Genomic DNA, 24192 nt, shown 5'->3' on the forward strand with positions numbered 1-24192 from the left:
GTTTGGAAAATCTTACGGAAAAGGCTAAAGCAGAAGCCTTACCATTTACAATTGCTACAAGACCTGACACCCGATGACAAAGTCAAACGCTTTGAATTTTCGGCGCGGTTGCAACAGCTCATGGAAGAGGATGCGTTCAGCGCGAAACTTGTTTTCAGTGATGAAGCAACATTTTTTCTTAATGGTGAAGTGAACAGACACAATGTGCGAATCTGGGCGGTAGAGAGTTTTGTGCAATCTCACGGTTTAAAGTTTATGGCCCCTTTTTCTTCTGCGAAAAAAACGTTACAGGTCACGTGTATCTGGACATGCTGGAAAATTGGCTCATGCCACAACTGGAGACAGACAGCGCCGACTTCATCTTTCAACAGGATGGTGCTCCACCGCACTTCCATCATGATGTTCGGCATTTCTTAAACAGGAGATTGGAAAACCGATGGATCGGTCGTGGTGGAGACTGTGACCAGCAATTCATGCCATGGCCTCCACGCTCTCCAAACTTAACCCCATGCGATTTCTTTCTGTGGGGTTATGTGAAAGATTCAGTGTTTAAACCTCCTCTACCAAGAAACGTGACAGAACTGTGAGCTCGCATCAACAATGCTTTCGAACTCATTGATGGGGACATGCTGCGCCGAGTGTGGCAGGAAGTTGATTATCGGCTTGACGTCTGCCGAATCACTAAAGGGGCACATATCGAACATTTGTGAATGCCTAAAAAAACTTTTTGAGTTTTTGTATGTGTGTGCAAAGCATTGTGAAAATATCTCAAATAATAAAGTTATTGTAGAACTGTGAAATCGCTTCAATCATTTGTAATAACCCTGTATAGTACGTAGTACCTTGGTTGCAGGTGAAGCAGCCGATTGTGGCATCTCTGACTTCCGAGTTCCTTGGAGAGTTTTTCGAGAGTTTCCGCAAATGCTTCGTGCTGGCCTTTTGGAAAGGTGCAGTATATAGCATTTCCGATGCGTGATTGAAAAGCAATATTTCAGCTGCTTGTGTAATTCTGATACAACCTTGGAAATACATGACTCCAAGGGGCATTAATGCGTTAAAATCTCGTGGAATTGTCAGTTGTTTATTTAAAACGAGGTTTCATCTTAAGTTCACTTTTATTGCAAAAAGGTTACTAGCGACTCCTACAATACGTCATATTCAGCGATCCAAGCCTGCACTGAATACTATACCTGCCGCCCTAGAAGCAGAAAAATGGGGCCGACGAAGTTGACCCTGAACGTAAGTAAAAGTAAAATACTGTGCATACATACGAGAAAAAATCCACTAATGTACAATTATGCTATTGGCGACAAATTTCTGGAAACAGTAACTACCGTAACTTGCCTATGCATAGCCCTTCGGAGTAACTTTAAGTGGAATGACTATATAAAGCAAATAGTAGGAAAAGTAAATACCAAACTGAGATTCGCTGGAAGACTCTTAAAGAAATTTAATTTATCCACGAATGAAGTGGCTTACAAAATACTTGTTCGACCAATTCTTGAGTATTGCTCGTCAGTCTGGAACTCTTACCAGATTGGTTTATTAGACAATGTAGAGAAGATCCACTGAAGAGCAGCATGTCTCGACACGGATTCTTTTAGTCGGCACGAGAGCGTTACGGCAATGCTTCAAGAGAATACGTTCCGGGAAGAATCAGACAACTTATTACTTCCTTCCACAGACATCTCGTGAAATAACCACAACGAGAAAATTCGAGAGATGAGAACTAATACGGAGATTTACCGACAACCACTCTTCCCATGTCCCATTTGCGAATGAAACAGGGAAGAGAGGTTGGCATAATGGTAGCAAGTGTACCCTCTCCACTACAGGGTGGGGCAAATAAAAGTGACGTGCATCAGTAAATATGAAAACCAAAATTGCATGCATGTCACTGTAGACCATATTGCATGGGTAAGTTTAGGTAAGGCGTTTATTCTAGATTAGGTATCAAGTGACTGATGTTGATAATGATGATATGGTTCAAACGGCTCTGAGGTCATCAGTCCCCTAAAACTTAGAACTACTTAAACCTAACTAACGTAAGGACATCACACACATCCATGCCCGAGGCAGGATTCGAACCTGCGACCGAAGCGGTCGCGCGGTTCCAGACTGAAGCGCCCAGAACCGCTCGGCTACACCGGCCGGTAATGATGATATCATAGATGTAATTTGTCTGAAACTAAGCGTTTTCGTAAAGACCAACTCATTTACCGCAATGCTAGATCTGGTCGCGTGTTTTTGGCTGACATAGGACAGCAACATTTATGTAGGAAGCACATTCGAAAAGTAAGAGCCATTCTGTGATAAAAAATACGATTATCACAAAAACCTTTTACTGGCGGTTTTAATTTCCTGAAAACCTACCCTGCTTTTCAGTGTAGTTGCGGTTCACTTCCATAGGATGGTTCAAATGGCTCTGAGCACTATGGGACTTAGCTTCTGGGGTCATGAGTCCCCTAGAACTTAGAACTACTTAAACCTAACTTACCTAAGGACATCATGCCTGAGGCAGGATTCGAACCTGCGTCCGTAGCGGCCGCGCGGTTCGAGACTGAAGTGCCTAGAACCGCTCGGCCACTCCGGCTGACTCCATAGGATGAAGAAAATAAGTGGCCCGGAGAAAAGAGTTCCACGGTACAAGAAACACAGCAGAAGAAATGAAATACAGCACTAACCTGACTATAGCAGATGTTGCAAGTGACCACTATTCATGTCTTGGCACTTTTGGGCCCTGGTCAGCAAGTTGCTGAAGGCAGATCGAAGCTGAACCGCTGGAATTGCTGCAATCTCATCCGAAATGTTTTGCTGCAGGTCTTGTTGCAATACACCTTAGACCTGAGGACTCCCCTCACAAAGTAATCGCACACGGACAGATCAGCTGACCTTGGTGGCCAGCTAGAGCCGCGATAAGACTGAACTCTGCTGAGAACTCTGTCAGGCTTGATGATGATGATGTTTGGCGCTCAACACGCTGGCTTGAAGATTGTGTAAATGTGCTCCGAGGTTCAGACGGCTGCGTGGGCACTAACTGTAGGGCTTTTTCTCCTCCAGGGTGTGATTATATGTATACGTTCACGTACAGCCGTAGTTAGACGTTCGGGCCAGTTTTATTTGCCCCACCCTATACATACTTTTCGTTATGCCGTATGTAATTAGTCAGCGCCTCAGTATAGAAGTTCTCAGACTGTGAATTGAACAAACTGACAGTAGAGGGATCTCAACAGTTCGAGCGCAGACGTTTAGTGATGACACAGGAGCGTTTTTATTTATTTAACCATTATGACACGGAAGTAGGGACATCTTATTTAATCAGTTGAGGAGTCTGCAGCTCAGATGCCGAGTGCTGTGCGTTCTAACATAAGACACTCGGAATAGATCACCGTGCTGCCTGACCGATCCCAGAAGATGCTCATGCAAGGGGGGCCACGCCGGCGGCAGAGTTCTTATTGTCAGTGCAGGCGCCCCTGCCTACCTCAGCACCTTTGGGGTGGTGCAAATCGTTAACACAAGTGGGTTACTCTGAATTTCATTCCATTTAAACTAAGCACAAGTGGGCTATTTTGAATTATCCACTATTTTAAACTTAGCACTAGTAGTCTATTTTGAATTTCCAACTATTTTAACTTAGCCTTCTAATGTCAGAGGCACGGGTGGAGAGGTCGGGGAAATTGGCAGTTCTGCATGTAGTCATAGGAAAATTACATTAAAGGTAAACTGGTAACAAAGCAAACTACGCCCAAACTGGTGTCTCCTCTCTACTGTTGACAACAGCTGTCTTTAGTTACCTTCGAAACTTCTATATTTTTACTTAAATTGCTGAATTCAACTGTACCTTCTTCAACTGCTGGATGAAACTGAACCTCCAGTCACTTTACTTGTTTTTTTATGGTTTCAACACTGACTACCGAATTTTCCCTGACAAATACAACTCTAAGTTATTTATTCATATATGAGCCATAATATACAAACGCGACTCAGTCTGACTGCAAATAATGAACACAATAACCCATACATTTCATAAGTCACTTACCTCACAGGAAATCTTCATGACACGAACTACAGCAAATACAGCAACCATACAGCCAGCTAATTAAAGCGATTCTAACTACTGTAGGCTCTACCTGCTAATAGGCATGTGGTTAGCAAAGGAAATATTTTGTTGCAGAGTAAACAATGTATTTATCAGATTTTACCTTAATCATATGACATCCAGTTTCAAAAATTATATAATCGTCAATAATTCCATTATCCAAGCATTAGCAAATACATCAATCATCATTCTACAATCCATGTCAAGCCAGTACTAAATCTCCATGACGGACTCAAGTCCAAGCAGTCCGCTCGTCCGCTCGCCCTAACACTGCCAACCTCCATCACTGCAAACTATTAACTTCTAACTGCGAGTCCGTCCAACCACAGAGTCTCTTAGCGAGGGCGCAGAGCGCTGTTAGTGATATTAATGCAGTCTATATCGCTGCCAACATTCAAACAGATAAACAGGCTGCCAACACCTTAACTGTTGTCCACCATGCGATTTCACTCTCAGATTTAAAACACAAAAAGAAAAAAAAAACGACGCACCACAAAGGAATTATCTGAATGGGACGCAGATCGGTAGATGTGATGTTCATATACAGACAGACAAATGATTACATTCAGGAGAAAGAGATTCACAGATTGAGCAAATCAGTAAAGCAGTAGTCCACCACTGGGCCTTACAGAAGCAATTATTCGGCTGACTATTCATTGGCAGACTTGTTGGATGTCTTTCTAAACGATATCGTGCCAAATTCTGTACAACTGGCGCGTTAGATCGTCAAAATCCCGAGGTGGTTGGTGGGCCTTGTACAACACGCTTCAAAATGTTCTCAATTGGTGAGAGATCCGGTGACCTTGCTGGCAGAGGTAGGGTTTGGCTAGCACGAAGACAAGAAACTCCGTGTGCAGGTGGGCATTATCTTGCTGGAATGTAAGCTCTGGACCGGTTGCTATGAACGTCAATAAAACTAAGTGTAGGACATTGTCGACATACCACTGTGCTGTAAGGGCAGCGCAGATGATAACCAAAGGCGTGCTGCTATCAAAATAAATGGCTCCCCAGTCCAACATTCCTGGTTGGCAGGCGACAGTCAGGTTAGTATCCAACCGCTGTCGGTGGCGGCTCCAAACGAGCCTCAGCTGGCCATCAGGGCTCACTTCGAAGAGGAATTCATCACTGAAGACAATTCTGCTGCAGTCCATGAGATTCCAGGTCTAAGACGTGCCTTTAGATGCTCCAGACAGTGATGAGATGTCAGCCTAAATGTCGCTCGCCGTAGAGTCCGATAACGAGACGTGTAGCTCAGAGGTGGCATTTCTTTTCATAGTAGGGACCCTTTGGTTGTCATCCTTATAGCATAAATTCTACGTCTCATTTTGTTGCACTTGGTTTACATTTCAGCAGGATAATGCCTGCGCGCATACGGCGAGAGTTTCTAGCTGCTTTTCTTTGTGGTTGCCAAACTCCACCTTGGCCAGCAAGGCAGAAAGGTCGCCGGATCTCTTCCCAACTGAGTACGTTCGGTGCATTATGGGTAGAGGCCACAACCATCTCGGGATTTTGACTATCTAACGCCCTAGTTGGACAGAATTTGGCACGATATCTCTCAGGACGACACCCAGCATCTCTATTAATCAATACCAAGCCGAATAACTACTTGCACAAGGGCCAGATGTGGACCAACGAGTTATTAATTTGCTCAATCTGTGAAGTTCTTTCTCTTGAGTGGATCATCCAATTTTTCTGAAATTATAATCATTTTTTCTCTGTACATGTACATCACATCTACCCATTTCCGTCCCATTCGTATAATTTGTGGTGCGTCGTTTTTTTTCAGCCTAGAGTGTACTTCAAGTGTGTGAATAGTCGCTGGGTGCATTTCACGACTGTAGGTTATTGGTCGAAAAGTTCTTAAAGGAAAGTCAGAATCTTGACACGCTTTGCTATTTGTGTCGGTCATCAACCATTTTCAGTACCCATTTTCCATATAACTGGTGATATCCGAGCTTCCAACGCACTTGTTGATCGGATCGCAGTTTTTGCTGCAGTTGCACTATTTTATTTGTTTGTGAAATGAGCTTGCCGCTCCGTCCTTCAAAAATGGTTCAAATGGCTCTGAGCACTATGGGACTTAACATCTGAGGTCATCAATCCCCTAGAACTTAGAACTACTTAAACCTAACGAACCTAAGGACATCACACACATCCATGCCCGAGGCAGGATTCGAACCTGCGACCGCAGCGGTCTCGCGGTTTCAAACTGAAGCGCCTAGAACCGCTCGGCCACAACGGCTGGCTGCACCGTCCTTAATCGTGTATACTTGCACGATCACTTTTACAGTCTCGACGCCATTTTTTTACCTTCATTTCAGTCATCGCTTTCGGTACCTAAAGTAGGCTCAAACCACGACGAATCTGGGCAGTTGTAGACACGTTTGCGCACAAAAATTGAATTCTGAGATGTGCTTCTCAAGTTGTAGGACAAACGATTCTCGAAGACATTGTCTTTTGCTTTCGTCCACTGTCAAGTGGCTATTGAATTAAAAAACGATTTGTGTGACGTTGTGAAAATCAATAGATGGCGCCGCGTCAGTGCAACTTTGTTCTGAGCTGCTGACATTTAAATACAAACCTAAAATACTTACTTTCCAAATATTCTGTACGTCGTTTAAATGCTTGGTAAACGTGATTTTAATGCAGTCTACTCTCAACATTTAAGTGTTGGAGGCACCACCGTGTCAGCGGTCTGTATTTGTATTCACATTCATCAGCATGCTCATGACTTCGTCGCGGAACCTTCAGTGCGTAAAACAGCCTTTTACACAACAGTTATCACGAATTCCGAAAACTAAATGCGAATGGCGTTTATCGCTCAAGATAACGAATATAGATGAGAAAAGCAGTTAGATTCTGTGTGACTTGACGATTGATGAGCTTTCTATTCGGAGTCGAAACGTTATTCAGTGAAAAAAAAATAGATTTGCTATAGGCCCATGATTTCTTGATAGACAGAGCGTATAATGTTGCCCAGTGCTAAGATCGTCATCTTCAAATGCGCTTCAGACAGCAAACATGGCACAATGGAGTGGTAGTTACTATCCTGTCCGAGACGTGAACTGTTTCATTCAAAGTGAAAATAACAACTAATGTTTTGCTTCACATGTGAATTTCTTCTACACATTTTCTGGCATCTACCTGTTGCGCGAAACAGTAAACTTGTTTCAAATTTATCCACGAGCTGCGGGAAAAAGAGGTCGGCAGCGTTCGCCAGCTCAGCTCTCATAAATCCGGTTTGACGTTTGCACATACATGTACCGATCGCAAGACAGCTTGCGGATGTAGCACTGCCACGTGCGCCGTTTCCTGTTCCAGTCTCGAACGAGCGCAGGAATAAGAATTATTATAAGTAAAAACTGTACAAGTTCTAATCTCTCTAATTTTACGTTCGTGGTCTTTTCGGGAGATATCCGTAGGATGCAGCAATTGTTGCTTGACTCTTCTAGGAACGAACGCTCTGGTAATTTAACAGTAAATCGTACCGTCAGTCACGACGCCTCTCTTGCAGCATTTTCCACTGAAGCTGGGTCGGCCGGAGTGGCCGAGCGGTTCTAGGCGCTACAGTCTGGAACCGCGCGACCGCTACGGTCGCAGATTAGAATCCTGCCTCGGTCATGGATGTGTGTGATGTTCTCAGGTTAGTTAGGTTTAAGTAGTTGTAAGTTCTAGGGGACTGATGACCTCAGAAGTTAAATCCCATAGTGCTCAGAGCCATTTGAACCATTTTTAAACTGAAGTTGGATGTGCTTCTCCATGACACTTCTGTGCTTGCTAAACGATCGTGGCGAAATGCGCTGTAGTTCTTTGGATCTTCTCTATGGCATCTATCAATCCCAAACTGATAAGCCAAAACATTATGACCACTGCCCACCACGACGTTGGATGCCGCCTGGTAGCGTTGCGGGTGCGTGATGCGATAACAAAAGTATGTAGGCGGAGCAGACACGGACTGGGAATTATCCTAGCGATGATATGGGCTGCAAATTGGGACATCACAACGTAAACAAGTAATATTAATGGAGAGCATATGGTTTCAGTTAGCTTAGACAAATTAGGCAGAGGTAACTTTGGCCCGTCAAAGGGTATAGTGACTGCCACTGGAAATACTGGAGGAAGAAGACTTTGATAGGTCGAATACGGACATAAGCCATAAGGTAGCCATCGAAGCAGCAGCGTTATGAGAAAAATAGGTCACACGAAGGTCAGTGACTGTACAGCTCTGGAGGAATCATTGTTGAATTAGCGGTTTGTTTTGTGCATTTGGATGGTTAGCAGTACCTCCAGTAATTCAGCACCATATACCTACAGTGGATAGTAGACTGCTTTATAGGAAAACGTATCGCCTAGCTACGCGTTTACAGCCATTAGTGGAGAAGTTCCTTCAACAAGAACTACGACATGGGGTCATACATCCTAGTGACAGACCCTGTAGCGCGAAAATAGTTATTGTGCCAAAGTAATCGTTAGATAGACCATAGAAACAAAGGTTTTGCTGTGGTTATAGGTATCTGAATTCACAAACAGTTAGAGATGTTTTCCAATCCCTAACACTGTGGAAACCTTGGATAATTTGGTTCATTGTCGTTATTTTACTACAATGGATCTTCGAAGTGGTTATTGCCAATTACAAGCAGCGTCTAGGGATAGACCAAAGACAGGGTTTATGGTACCGAGTGTACATTATCAGCATAAGCAGATTCCGACTGATCTACAAAATGCACCAGCAACTTTTCAGCGATTATTGAAAGTGATTTTAAGGGGGTTAAAGCCTAAGGACTGTATGTTTATTTCGACGAATATTTTTTTCAGAAGAGATACTAATGTAAAACGGCTGGAGGACCTTTCTAGTAGGTTACAGTCAGCACGTTTCATACTGGACAAATGCTCTTTTGGTCAAACAAGAGGTAACTACTTGGTACACACAATTAGTGAATTATGTAAACAGATCCACTCATCTCACAGAAGCGAGTAAAACTTTTCCAACATGAACAACCAAACAGATATAGTCATTCGTCGGTTTACGTAACTACTACCATAAATTCATAAAGAATTTCGAAAAGCTAGTTGTACCTTTGAACAGATTACTCAGAAAGGGTATAAAGTTCCAGCGGGCACAGGATTGTTAGCCAGCATACGAAAAATTGAAGGAGGTATTGATTTCGGATACGGTATTTGTTTTTCCCATTTTGAAAAAGAGTTCATCCTCCTGTGCAAAGCTTCTAACGAAGCAGTCCGCTGTATTTTGGGTCAGATTGTGAATGGACAGAAGAAACCAGTGGCATATGCTTCGAGGCATTTAAATAAAGCAGTATTACTTTTCAACAGTTGAAAAGGTAATATTTACATCATATATGGTAATACATATTTCTGGTTTTACTTGTATGGTATAAAATTTAAAGTTGTGATGCATCACACATTGTTGAAATGGTATGTTGGTCTAAAAGATCCACCTAATCATCTAACTCGTTGGGCTCTGAACCTCATTGAATTTGTTTACAAGGTTATCCACAAACCATGTGGAAAACACATAAGCACTAAGTCACAAAGCAATCGTGTCAAGTACATTGTGAAAGACTGTGTTAGAGTTGTAGCAGTGGCCGGCCGGTGTGGCCGAGCGGTTCTCGGCGCAACAGTCTGGAACTGCGCGACAGCTACGGTCGCAGGTTAGAATCCTGCCTCGGTCATGGATGTGTGTGATGTCCTTAGGTTAGTTAGGTTTAACTAGTTCTAAGTTCTAGGGGACTGATGACCTCAGAAGTTAAGTCCCATAGTGCTCAGAGCCATTTTTTTGTAGCAGTGACTTTGACAAAGGGGAGATTATTATTACACATAGCCTGTGAACGAGAATGTCGAAAACGGCGAAGCTGGTCGAATGTTCCCTGCTATTGTCGTGAGCATATACGGAAAGAGGTAGGACAGTGGAACTACTACTAGGCGCTAAACGGTTGGATGTCCACGAGTCTTCACAGAATGTAAGTTCAAATGACTCTGAGCACTATGGGACTTAACATCTGCGGTCATCAGTCCCCTAGAACTTAGAACTATTTAAACCTAAGTAACCTAAGATCATCAAACACATCCATGCCCGAGGCAGGATTCGAATGTGCGACCGTAGCAGTTGCGCGGTTCCGGACTGAAGCGCCTAGAACCGCTCGGCCACCGCCGCCGGCCAGAATGTAGGGTTCGGAGGCTTGTCTGCTCTGCAATGTGAGATAGACGGTGATCTGTGTCATCTCTGCCGGTGCACACACAGGTGTCTCGGAGGACACCGTTCATCGTATATTGTTGAACATGTAGTTCCTCAGCAGACTATCCCTACCACCACTGCTTGTTCACATGGTGGCAAAACGAGATCCTCAATTACGACTACAGTGCGCACAGGATCATCGGGATTCGACCGTTGATCAATGGAAACGTCTCTGCTCTTCGGGTGAATCACATTTTTGCTACACTAGGTCGCTGGTCGTCTCCTCAAACGCCGTCATCGGATTGAACGGCGTGTCGAGTCGTTCAACGCGCCGTGGACGCAGGCTGATGGGAGCGTTATTATGCTACGGGAGACATTCTCCTGTACTTGCATGGGACTTGTGGTAGCAATCGAAGACACGCTGGTAGCTGCGAACCACCTCCATCCCTTCATGCTTGATGTCTTCCCCGACGCCGAAGTCATCTTTCAGCTGTATAATTGTCCGTATGTCAGAGCCAGAACCGTACTACTGTAGTTCGAGGAGCATTGTACTGATCTCACGTTGATGTCTCGGCGACCAAATTTGCCTGATGTAAATCTTATGGAACCCATGTGGCTCGCTATCGGCGCCGTCACCGCGTAGGCAAATCAGAGGCCTGTTGTTTACACGAATTACGTGATCTGTGTATAGAAATCTAATGCCACATACACTATCTGATCAAAAGTATCCAGCCACCCCCAAAAATATACTTTTCGTATTAGGTGCATTGTGCTGTCACCTAGTACCTGGTACTCCATATCAGCGACCTCAGTGCTTATTAGACATCGTGAGAGAGCAGAATGGATCGCTTGACGGAACTTACGGACTTCGAATGTGGTCAGGTGATTGGGTGTCACTTGTGTTATACGTCTGTATGCGAGATTTCCACACTCCTAAACATACCTAGCCCCACTGTTCCCGATGTGATAGTGAAATCGAAACGTGAAGGGAGCCGGCCGGGGTGGCCGAGCGGTTCTAGGCGCTACAGTCTGGAACTGCGCAACCGCTACGGTCGCAGTTTCGAATCCTGCCTCGGGCATGGATGTGTGTGATGTCCTCAGGCTAGTTAGGTTTTAGTAGTTCTAAGTTCTAGGGGACTGATGACCTCAGAAGTTAAGTTCCATAGTGCTCAGAGCCATTTGAACACTTACAGCACTAAAGCCTACAGGCCAACCTCATCTTTTTTTTTTTTTTTGGTTTTAGGGCGCGCAACTTCAGTGGTCATTAGCGCCCAGACCGTTGACTGACAGAGACTGCCGACAGTTGAGGGGGTCGTAATGTGTGATAGGCAGACATCGATCCAAATCATCACATAGCAATTCCAAACTGCATCAGAACCCACTGCAAGTGCTACGACAGTTAGGTGGGAGGTGAGGAAACTTGGATTTCATGGTCGAGCGGCTGCTCATAAGCCACACGTCACGCCGGTAAATGCCAAACGACGCCTCGTTTGGTGTAAGGAGCGTAAACATTGGACGTTTGAACAGTGGGAAAACGTTGTTTGGAGTGACAAATCACGGTACACAATGTGGCGATCGGATGGCAAGGTGTGGATATGCCGAATTCCCGGTTAACGTCATTTGCCAGCGTGTGTAGTGCCGTGGTCCATGGAACTCTTCTATCCCTGACGTTTCGTCCAAAGCTACGTTGGACATCTTCGAAGGTGCTCCTGGTTCTGCTGAGTCTTGCCGACTGACGAGTCGGACGTCGAAGAACAGCCTAAATACCGTTGAAAGTGGGCGTGGTCTGGATTTCACGTGATAGCAGAGATGAACCTTCTCAAGGATAAAATATAGCTATCGATCATAGTACGTCAAAGATAAAAACTTCTCGTCGATTCTGTAGCGCCACTGTCCATACATCGCTTTCAGCGCTTCTTCTTTTCTGTTAAAATTACCACCATGTTTATATATTACATATAGAGAAGCCATCGAAATATATAAACATGGTGATAATTTTAACAGAAAAGAAGAAGCTGTGGAGAGTGGCGCTACAGCGTCAATGAGAAGTTTTTATGAAACTTCCTGGCAGATTAAAACTGTGTGCCGGACACGGACTCGAACTCGGGACCTTTGCCTTTCGCGGGCAATTGCTCTACCATCTGAGCTACCCAAGCACGACTCACGCCCCGTCCTCACAGATTTACGTCCGCCAGTACCTCGTCTCCTACCTTTCAAACTTTACAGAAGCTCTCCTGCGAACCTTGCAGGACTAGCACTCCTGAAAGAAAGGATATTACGGAGACATAGCTTAGCCACAGCCTCGGGGATGTTTCCAGAATGAGATTTTCACTCTGCAGCGGAGTGTGCGCTGATATGAAACTTCCTGGCAGGTTAAAACTGTGTGCCGGACCGAGACTCGAACTCGGGACCTTTGCCTTTCGCGGGCAACTGCTCTACCAACTGAGCTACCCAAGCACGACTCACGCCCCGTCCTCACAGCTTTACTTCCGCCAGTACCTCGTCTCCTACCTTCCAAACTTTACAGAAGCTCTCCTGCGAACCTTCCAGAACTAGCACTCCTGAAAGAAAGGATATTGCGGAGACATGGCTTAGCCACAGCCTGGGGATGTTACCAGAATGAGATTTTCACTCTGCAGCGGAAGTAAATCTGTGAGGACGGGGCGTGAGTCGTGCTTGGGTAGCTCAGATGGTAGAGCTGCAAAAGGCAAAGGTCGCGAGTTCGAGTCTCCGTCCAGCACACAGTTTTAATCTGTCAGGAATTTTCATATCAGCGCATACTCCGCTGCAGAGTGAAAATCTCATTCTAGAAGTTTTTATCTTTGACGTACTATGATCGATAGTTATATTTTATCCTTGACAAGGTTCATCTCTGCTATCACTTGAAATCCAGACCACACCCACTTTCCACGGTATTTAGGCCTTCTTCGACGTCCGACTCGTCGGTCGGCAAGACTCAGCACAGCCAGGAGCACCTCCGAAGATGTCCAGCGTAGCTTTGGACGAAACGTCAGGGCTAGAAGAGTTCCATGGACCACGGCCGTACAACCCGGAAGAATTCTCGGCAGCTTTCAGTGATTGTTCGGAAATCGTGCAATCACACAGAACAGCGCTTTTCATCATTGTATTTCTTAGTGTTGAGCGTTAACTGCCAACTCCTGCACCAGGCGCCGAACCTCTGTATTTCGCCACAATATTCCAGCGACTTCCCTGCATACAAACAGTGTCATCAGGGGACAGCCTCACGGAGTGCCGCTGTGCACGGCCGCAAAATGTTGTATAGCGCGCAGTAACGTGTAGCTCTATGTACCAGTGTGACAGTGTTGTTGACTTGTCGTGGTTCCGCAGCGCTCCGGACGAGGAGGAGGCGTCCGGGCTGCGCCTGGTGACCGCGTCGGCGCGCCTGCTGCGCGACCCGCTCCACTGCCTCGTCACGCCCATCGCCGTCTTCTTCGGCGTCACGCAGGGCTTCCTCGGCGCCGACTTCACACAGGTACTGCCCCAACACCCAAACCCCCGACTAGAGTCTCGTACTAAATAAGCTCCTCCGTAAGAATATTAACCATCCCTGTGGTTGTGCGTACCGCAAGACCTTCGGTACACACACCATCAGATGTAACGAAGTAGGCGAGTGCCAGCAATATGTCTCGTGGTCTTATCGTGGCATGTTTATCTTTTGCCGTTAGGTCAGACGATAGAAATGCCACTTGCACGCTTAGAGTAGCAGATTGATGGTGACCAACTTTAAACAGAACTTGATTAATTTTCACACATATTTATTAAAATAATAAAAATCATAGACATTACGTAACTTGATTCTGGATGCTGTTTACAACTGACAATCTGAAGTTCCTCTGGTCTTGGTATGTTAATCTTATTCTCACATATCTCTGATACTTGACAAAGTGTCTATACATTTCTCTTCATGGCTGTGTACAGGAATATGATAATCTTATTAGGCGCAGACTGAAACTTGACTATAGACTTGTACAGACTAATGCAGACTAATGCAGACTGGTATAGACTAATGCAGACTCACTGATCGGAGGTCTGTACACTCGTTATAATACCTCGCGCGTTCAGGTATCACTGCGCGAGTGTGATCCGCGAGGAGAAAAGGTTCTACGTTAGCAGCAATCTCATTGGCTGCATTACATATTAATACGCGGATCGGCGGAAGCAGAATTTGGTCCGTCTCTAAGACAGCGCCATCTCGTAGTGCGGAGACGGACGATCGCTGCGCCTGCGCTGTTTTGCTTAGCGGGGCGCGCTCTATTGGGAAAGTTGTGTACGCGCTGACTACGCGGAACTATGTACACAACAATCCCTTTAAAGGTTCGCATTGGTCGCTTCCACGCCGTGTGCGTGCTATAGAGCTGGTGCCACGAGGCCGTATCATCCTCCACTGCCGACCTAAGTTGCGGCAGTAAAAGGGTGTCTACCAGTATAGACTGTCTGATCAAAAGTATCCGGAAACCACTACGTAATGCGGAATTGACGAGTAGGTACCACTTCTCTATTGACCACAATATACTCGCTGCTTTCTTTTTTATTGTTGGGGCCCACCAAGAAAAAAGGAAGCTGTGAGTATTATGTGGTCAGTAGAGAAGCAGGAACAGCAGACTGGATCGGTCCCGAGAGCTCAGCAAGCTTCGAATATGGAGAAGTCATTGGATGTAATCTGAGTGACAAATCCATCAGGGACATTTAAACCTTTCTAAAGTTGCCAAACTCGACTATTCCTGATATGACTAAATTGCAGTGCTGTTTTTCTGGGGGAACGCTCGGGGATGCGTACTCCTAAACTTTTTCGTCGACAAAGTAGTTTTTTTACGATGTTGAGAACTTGGAAGAGTGCCAAAGATTTATTTCACGGACGTAACTTTTTTATTTCATTTTTTCGTGTTGGTTACTGCAATACGAACGATACAGTGCAGTTTTCGGTGGGAAAAGCGATGTCATCGACTGTTTCAAGCATTTCGAAGCTGCGGCAACCGTTCTCGACAACTGAATCGCTGGCAGCCAGTTCGACAGGCATGTAGTGCCCTCGCCCGCCAATAGTGGGCGATGGTAGTGCTAAACGGATATGCGCACACTCAGACGTCGAGCTACTGATAGATGTCTCTACGGTCCCGCTACCATGATCCTTCGCGATTCATTGCTATCTTTGTTTTGTTGTTCTTTATTCGTTTGCATTTGCTGTTCCATACTTGTCGGTTGTGCGAAGTTTTACAGTGTGTCCTGTCTTTCGTTGCAACTTGTAAGTTACGTTGGAGGTGAGAGATGAGCAGAAAACTAACAAACTATTTTACTTGTTCTCCTGCATCTAAAAGTCGACTGAAGATTCCGATACTATTTTTTTTAGTTCGACATGTTGATGACGTCGTGGCTAAAAGCAGACGGGTAGTATCCCATGCTTCAGTTATAAGTACTTTTCGCTGCATTATATCCAATGTCGGAGTACCCTCAAACTTTTTTTCAGAAAAAAAGTACTGCTAAACTGGAACTGCGAAGGAACAACCACAGCTAAGCCAAGACCCCGTACTGACGGGCTGGGACAGTCGAGCACGTCTGAGGGTGTTTGTAAAAACTAAGCTCCGTCCGATCAGGCCATGAAGTCCCAACAGTACCGACCGGCCGGCTTGTCGTCCTAAGCTCACAGGCGTCGGTGGACGCCGACATGAAGGGGCATGTGATCAGCATACCACTCTCCCAGCAGTTGTCAGTTTTCATGACCAGAGCCGCTATTTCCCAAGCAGCTCCTCAATTGCTCTCACAAGGGCTGAGTGCATCCCGCTTGCCAACAACGCTCGGCATACCGGATGGTCACCCATCCAAGTGCAAGCCCAGCCCGACAGAGTTCAAATGGTTCAAATGGCTCTGAGCACTATGGGACTCAACTGCTGAGCTCTTAAGTCCCCTAGAACTTAGAACTACTTAAACCTAACTAACCTAAGGACATCACACACATCCATGCCCGAGGCAGGATTCGAACCTGCGACCGTAGCAGTCGCGCGGCTCCGGACTGAGCGCCTAGAACCGCTAGACCACCGCGGCCGGCCCGACAGAGCTTAACTTTGGAGATCTGACGGGAACCGGTATCACTACTGCGGCAAGGCCGTCGGCAGGGAGTTTGTAAAAAATGCTTGACATCAGCTGAGGAACATACACGTTAATTCCAAAGAGCTACCAGCAGTCCAGCTAGTACAATTACTGTGCGTAGGGAGTTAAAGACTGGGTACAATGCTCGAGCAGCTCCACATAAGCCACTCACTTCTGCCAGTCAGTGCTGAGCTACGCTTGATATGGTGTAAAGAGCTACGCCATTGCAGAGTGCATGATTGGAAATGAGTGACTGGAGTGATGAATCACGCTGTACCTTGTGGCAATCCCGTGGGAGGATTTGGGTTTGCCGAATTTCTGAAGAACTTTACTTGTCATCGTGTATGGTGCCCAAAGTGGAGTGAAATGCCCTGCTTAAGTCCGCAGGACAGAACAGGTAGTTGGAATTGTAGAAAGGGGCCAGAAGGGGGCTGTCAGTTACACTCAAACACATATAAATTTATTTAGTTGTCCAGCATAATTTTTGAACTTAGTTATTGGCTGAATAGGCTACGCTCTCTTATACCTTAAGGGCACAACCACTTAAATTTAAAAACGGCTGAAAGCCTTTAACTTAAAATTAAGACTCAAAACAGAATATTTAGAAGGCAGAAGGCATCACGTAAGTAAGTTCTACAACTTGGCTGAAGGCCCAACAAATCTAACACTTGAAAAGCAAACAAGTTTAATTGAAAGACTGCTGAAGGCCCATGATTTAAGACTTAATTTAAAAAAAAAAACACACACACAAGGCATACGGCCTTATCTTCAATTAGGCTGAAGGCCCCACACAGTCTGATACTTGAAAGACAAGAACTTTAATTTAAAAACGGCTGAAGGCCGATTACTTAAAACAACTAAAATAACTTTTAGTGGGCAGAAGGCCCAAAGCTTTATCTTTAAACAATACTCGTATTTTACACAGGCTGAAGGCCCAAACAATACAAGACTTGACAAGAAAGGAACTTCCAATTTTAAAGCGGCTGAAGGCCCATTACTTAAAACCCAACTACAAGCATACAAATTCAAACCAACGGCTATAAGCCATTAAAATACACAATCAAACACCAATAAGAAAAGGCAGTACAGCCAGCGGCGCTCAGAAGTTGTCGGCAGTCGGTCTGCACTTGGAATATTAACGTTCACTTAGGGGAGACAGGTAGCCGACCCAACTATATCCGATCCGCCGGCAACCCAACCAAGAGACAGTCAACGGACCCACCGACGAGACTACTTACTTTCCACCCGACCAGTGTACAAGGAACTCCAATGCCAAAATGTAAAAGGCGTAGCCGCCCACAACCAAGTATGCATAAGCTGTCAAAACTACACACACGTGTTGGACAGCGACAACACGTTGAGGAAAGGACACTGCCTGAATTTTACATCAGCGGCCAAGGCAGGTAACCAGAACACTAACGGCCACAAGGCAGAAAATGCCGCTGGTGCACTTAGACTTCAAATAACCAAAATACAGTTAAACTTCACCGGATGGTGGCCAAACTTCCGCCAACTCGAACACTCGCTGTTGCTCACGGGAATACTCACCAAACAGCCAACCATGAAAACCAACGCCACAATGTGAACAGTCTGGCTTGGGTAATTAAATCACCACTCAACTTTGATGTCCTGGGACGGTGAACCCCGTAGCAATCGGAACAGCTCCGACACACTCCCACACTGTGTAGAGACCGCCAGCAGGCCCGGCCTGCTGGGCCACGCAGAGATTTCCTGGCTGATCCGCACCAACCGACCGACTCCTCAGAGCCAGTACACCGGCAACATTTAAATAACTTGTTAATCAAAATCACACAAACTACACACAGTTTCACGAACACTTGCACGAAGAGCCAGACAATGCTAACGGCAGTGACTGTAGAATAACAGGGACGAATCACGAGTCGGCACACACAGCCAACCCATAAGCAATCGCCCGCCAAATACACGTCGTCCGGCAAGACGACCGACCGACGACCAACCAAAGTCGTCCCCTCTCCAAATATGTGTGTCGGCAACCGTCGTGTGAGTCATGGTGGTCCAGACCTCACTGCCGCCGCGCCCCGACTGAACTTGTGCCGCCTGCCAACTCCAACACTGCCAGGTCCGAACTAACTGCTGGCACGTTCCAGTTCACTGCAGATCTGAACTAACTCCAAACACACGGCAACCGGGAAGTAATAGCAGTCAGCAAAGGTAATACGCCAGGGCTTATATCGATATTCGCCGCAGCTGCCGCTCACGGGCAGGCAAAGCGGCAACTTAGTGGCATCAGTAATTGAAATTAGCATAACGAGGTGGTAGTACAGTAAAAACAGGATGTGAGATGAGATATGGCACGAACACGAGCCACGCACGGCTCATGAAGCAGTGACTAAGTCTTGTTGGGTGCCTGGGTGTTTTTCGTGGTTACAGGTTGTGGTGTGCGTACTGTAAGACCTTCGGTACACACACCATCAGATTATTTGACTTGTCGCTCTAGCGAAGTAGGCGAGTGTCAGCAATATGTCTCGTGGTCTTATCGTGGCGTGTTTATCTTCTGCCGTTAGGTCAGACGATAGAAATGCCACTTGCCCGCTTAGAGTAGCAGATTGACGGTGACCAACTTTAAACAGAGCTTGATTAATTTTCACACACATTTATTAAAATAATAAAAAGGCATAGATATTACGTAACTTCATTCTGGATGCTATTTACAATTGACAATCTGAAGTTCCTTTGGTCTTGGTACGTTAATCTTATTCTCACATATCTCTGATACTTGACAAAGTCTCTATACATTTATCTTCACGGCTATGTACAGGAATATGATAATCTTATTAGGGGCAGACTGAAACTTGACTATAGACTGGTACAGACTAATGCAGACTAATGCAGACTGGTACAGACTAATGCAGACTCACTGATCGGAGGTCTGTACACTCGTTATAATACCTCGCACGTTTAGGTATCACTGCGCGAGTGTGATCAGCGAGGAGAAAAGGTTCTATGTTAGCAGCAATCTCATTGGCTGCGTTACATATTAATACGCGGATCGGCGGAAGCAGAATTTGGTCCGTCTCTATGGCAGCGCCATCTCGTAGTGCGGAGACGGACGAGCGCTGCGCCTGCGCTGTTGTGCTTAGCGGGGTGCGCTCTAGTGGGAAAGTTGTGTACGCGCTGACTACGCGGAACTATGTACACAACACAGGTGGTCCCCTTATTACACTTAAGACAACGCTAAATGCAGAAATATATGAACACATTTTACAGCAGTGTGTACTGCGTTCTGTAGAGGAACAGTTTGGAGATAATGACTGCATGGCAATGCAATCTGTCATAAAACAGTATTTGTTAGGCGGTTGTTTGTGGACAATAGCATTACCGAAATAGACTGACCTTCCCACAGTTCCTACCTGAACCCAATGGAACACCTTTGGGATAAGTTAGAACGTCGATATCTCTCCAGACCCTAATGTCCAACGACACTGCATTCTGCTGTTCCTATTCTTGAAAAATGGACTACCATTTCTGTACAGACATTCACTACAACTCATTAAAAGTGTTTCCAGCAGAGTTAAAGCCGTGGTAAAGGCCAAGGGTCCGGATACTTCTGATGAGCCATTGTGATGCGGTCCTGGTGCGGAAGATCATTCTCGTCCTGAGAGCTGAGCGGTTGCATCCCTTTGTTCTGAAGGGGCGGCTGACTCAGTTCACTATCGACTGTCATTCTCAGTACTTCGAGTGTTCTCATTACTCTGTCTTTAGTACACAGCGCGGCACAACGTTCTTAGCGCACCTTAGGTGCAGAGAAAGTTCCTCACAAAAAAGCACGTGTAATAAAGCACGTTCAATTTTTGTAGCAGGAGGCAAACGAGGAAGTAAATATCACATTTGAAACTGTGTTTGAGACGGTTGCACGGATCGCTAGCTATTCCATTTACTAAAGAGAATCAAGAAGGAATAAGGCAAACACAGCCATAAGTACTTCCCAAGGCTTCGAATGACGATGAAACAATTTTATAGTTGGACAGTATTGCCGAACAGGTATCCAGGACTGACTCATAATTTCTATGCAACAAATGTCAGCATTGCAGTAAGCGACTCTGTCCATTATGCTGAACTTTTTACCCCTTTGTTGTTTTATAAGGTTTCCTTCTCGTACTGCACGGTTGACCTTGTGTAGCTTTGGTTGATGCTTTTATATTATACCACTGTTTCTTTACTTTTACCTCAGTGAGAAACTATTGATTTTGAACGTCTCTATTTATCGAATTGTTCGTCGTATTGTCATAGCATGTTAATAAGATTATTTTCAGATTTGCTAGCTGTGGCTTAAAAGTTATAGAGGGTGTCCCAGAAATATTGCGACAGACTTCAAGGGGTTGTAGAGGGTGTCTTGAGGAACAAATTGACGATAGGAACCCGTGTCTGGAAACGTCATCCAACGACAATACAGAGCAGCGAAGTTATAGGCGGCAGCGCCTGCCACTAGGCCGCCCCTTCAGCAGCAAACGTGACTTTGTATGCTGACAGACCGTAGGCGGGACGTCTCGCAATATTGTTTGTTATTCAGTGACCGCGACTGATTGCCACGATCGCCAATGGAGAAGATGAATCTAGCTGCCGCATAAACAGGCCTTGTTTGCTTTGCATGCAATGCCTTGGTAGATGACAGTTTTGATCACAGTTTTCCATCTGCAGTTTATTTTTCTCCTGTATACCGAAAAACGTTGTATATTTTAGACGGTTCAAGGAGAAAAATAAACTGTGCGTAGAGATCTGTATCTGAGACCGCCATACATTGAGGCAACAGAGCATCGCATTCGTAGAAGCCAGCTATCGCCATCTTATAAGCACTGCATTGACTACTTGTAAATATGTTTAATAGGAACGTTAATGTATTCATTGATTTTACCAAACATTATTTGTGGCATATGTGACACTCACGGGGATGTCAGAACTGTCTTCATCCTAAGGGGTAGAGGAGCAACCCCTACACTTTGGCTTCTGCTCGCCACACTTTGCAGAAAACAGAGAATAGCATGAGTGCAGGAACACCAACTACAGAGCATGGGGTTGCGGTACACACGGGCGTACGTCTGTCGACATCTACACGATGTTTCAGGAGGAATAGTAAATATTTTTGGAAATGCTAGTATAGGCTTAGTCGACGAAAACATTCCATTTAACATGACTACGAATTTTACTGGTTACAGAGATATAGCTGTTAAAATGTAATCTAAACAAATAGTCACAGAAGCTGTTAAGCAAAGGCAAATGATTAAGATCAGAAGTGTTTTTCGTAAATTCCACCTCCGACTTCAATGAGCTTCCGATTTCTCTTGACAAGACTACTTGTCAGTCTTCTGAGGTCGTCTTGCTGTTCTTTTATGAGGGCAGCACAGTTCATAATTTGAATGATCAATTCGTCTCTTGTGTTGACTTTGTCTTTCTACATCTACATCTACATCTACATCTACATCTACATCCATACTCCGCAAGCCACCTGACGGTGTGTGGCGGAGGGTACCCTGAGTACCTCTTTCGGTTCTCCCTTCTATTCCAGTCTCGTATTGTTCATGGAAAGAAGGATATTCGGTATGCCTCTGTTTGGGCTCTAATCTCTCTGATTTTATCCTCATGGTCTCTTCGCGAGATATACGTAGAAGGGAGCAATATACTGCTTGACTCCTCGGTGAAGGTATGTTCTCTTAAGTTCAACAAAAGCCCATACCGAGCTACTGAGCATCTCTCCTGCAGAGTCTTACACTGGAGTTTATCTATCATCTCCGTAACGCTTTCGCGGTTACTAAATGATCCTGTAACGAACCTCGCTGCTCTCCGTTGGATCTTCTCCATCTCTTATATCGACCCTATCTGGTACGGATCCCACACTGCTGAGCGGTATTCAAGCAGTCGGCGAACAAGCGTACTGTAACCTACTTCCTTTGTTTTCGGATTGCATTTTCTTAGGATTCTTCCAATGAATCTGCTTTACCGACGATCAACTTTATATGATCATTCCATTTTAAATCACTCCTAATGCGTACTTCCAGATAATTAAGGGAATTAACTGCTTCCAGTTGCTGACCTGCTATTTTGTAGCTAACTGATATGGGATCTTTCTTTCTATGTAGTCGCAGCACATTACACTTGTCTACATTGAGATTCAATTGTCATTCCCTGCACCATGCGTCAATTCGCTGCAGATCCTCCTGCATTTCAGTACAATTTTCCATTATTACCTCTCGATATACCACAGCATCATCCGCAAGAAGCATCAGTGAACTTCCGATGTCATCCACAAGGTCATTTATGTATATTGTGAATAGCAACGGTCCTACGACACTCCATTGCGGCACACCTGAAATCACTCTTACTTCGGAAGACTTCTCTCCATTGAGAATGACATGCTGCGTTCTGTTATCTAGGAACTCTTCAATCCAATCACACAATTGGTCTGATAGTCCATATGCTCTTACTTTGTTCATTAAACGACTGTGGGGAACTGTATCGAACGCCTTGCGGAAGTCAAGAAACACGGCATCTACCTGGGAACCCGTGTCTATGGCCCACTGAGTCTCGTGGACGAATAGCGCGAGCTGGGTTTCACACGACCTTTTCGAAACCCATGCTGATTCCTACAGAGTAGATTTCTAGTCTCCAGGAAAGTCATTATACTCGAACATAATACGTGTTCCAAAATTCTACAACTGATCGACGTTAGAGATATAGGTCTATAGTTCTGCACATCTGTTCGACGTCCCTTCTTGAAAACGGGGATGACCTGTGCCCTTTTCCAATCCTTTGGAACGCTACGCTCTTCTAGAGACCTACGGTACACCGCTGCAAGAAGGGGGGCAAGTTCCTTGGCGTACTCTTTGTAAAATCGAACTGGTATCCCATCAGGTCCAGCGGCCATTCCTCTTTTGAGCGATTTTAATTGTTTCTCTATCCCTCTGTCGTCTATTTCGATATCTACCATTTTGTCATCTGTGCGACAATCTAGAGAAGAAACTACAGTGCTCTTTGTAGACTTCGCTTCTCAAAAGGCAAAAATGTACCATTAAAGGGTTTGGTTCAGCAATTTTGTTGTTCAAGAAATGACCTTGTGGATGACATCGGAAGTTCACTGATGCTTCTTGCGGATGATGCTGTGGTATATCGAGAGGTAATAATGGAAAATTGTACTGAAATGCAGGAGGATCTGCAGCGAATTGACGCATGGTGCAGGGAATGACAATTGAATCTCAATGTAGACAAGTGTAATGTGCTGCGACTACATAGAAAGAAAGATCCCATATCAGTTAGCTACAAAATAGCAGGTCAGCAACTGGAAGCAGTTAATTCCCTTAATTATCTGGAAGTACGCATTAGGAGTGATTTAAAATGGAATGATCATATAAAGTTGATCGTCGGTAAAGCAGATTCATTGGAAGAATCCTAAGAAAATGCAATCCGAAAACAAAGGAAGTAGGTTACAGTACGCTTGTTCGCCGACTGCTTGAATACCGCTCAGCAGTGTGGGATCCGTACCAGATAGGGTCGATATAAGAGATGGAGAAGATCCAACGGAGAGCAGCGAGGTTCGTTACAGGATCATTTAGTAACCGCGAAAGCGTTACGCAGATGATAGATAAACTCCAGTGTAAGACTCTGCAGGAGAGATGCTCAGTAGCTCGGTATGGGCTTTTGTTGAACTTAAGAGAACATACCTTCACCGAGGAGTCAAGCAGTATATTGCTCCCTCCTACGTATATCTCGCGAAGAGACCATGAGAATAAAATCAGAGAGATTGGAGCCCACACAGAAGCATACC

At 45.1% G+C, this 24192-nt stretch overlaps 1 protein-coding gene across 1 annotated transcript in view; it reads left to right on the forward strand.

Annotated features, from left to right (window-relative positions):
* LOC126199011 (protein unc-93 homolog A-like) overlaps positions 1-24192 on the forward strand; it is a 315006-nt gene that overhangs the window by 238019 nt on the left and 52795 nt on the right. The window contains exon 4 of the mRNA XM_049935695.1: positions 13641-13785. Coding sequence (XP_049791652.1) covers positions 13641-13785 — 145 coding nt within the window. The remainder of the gene's footprint in view (positions 1-13640; positions 13786-24192) is intronic.

The sequence above is a fragment of the Schistocerca nitens genome, chromosome 1 (genome assembly GCF_023898315.1).
Source record: "Schistocerca nitens isolate TAMUIC-IGC-003100 chromosome 1, iqSchNite1.1, whole genome shotgun sequence".
NCBI lineage: Eukaryota > Metazoa > Arthropoda > Insecta > Orthoptera > Acrididae > Schistocerca > Schistocerca nitens.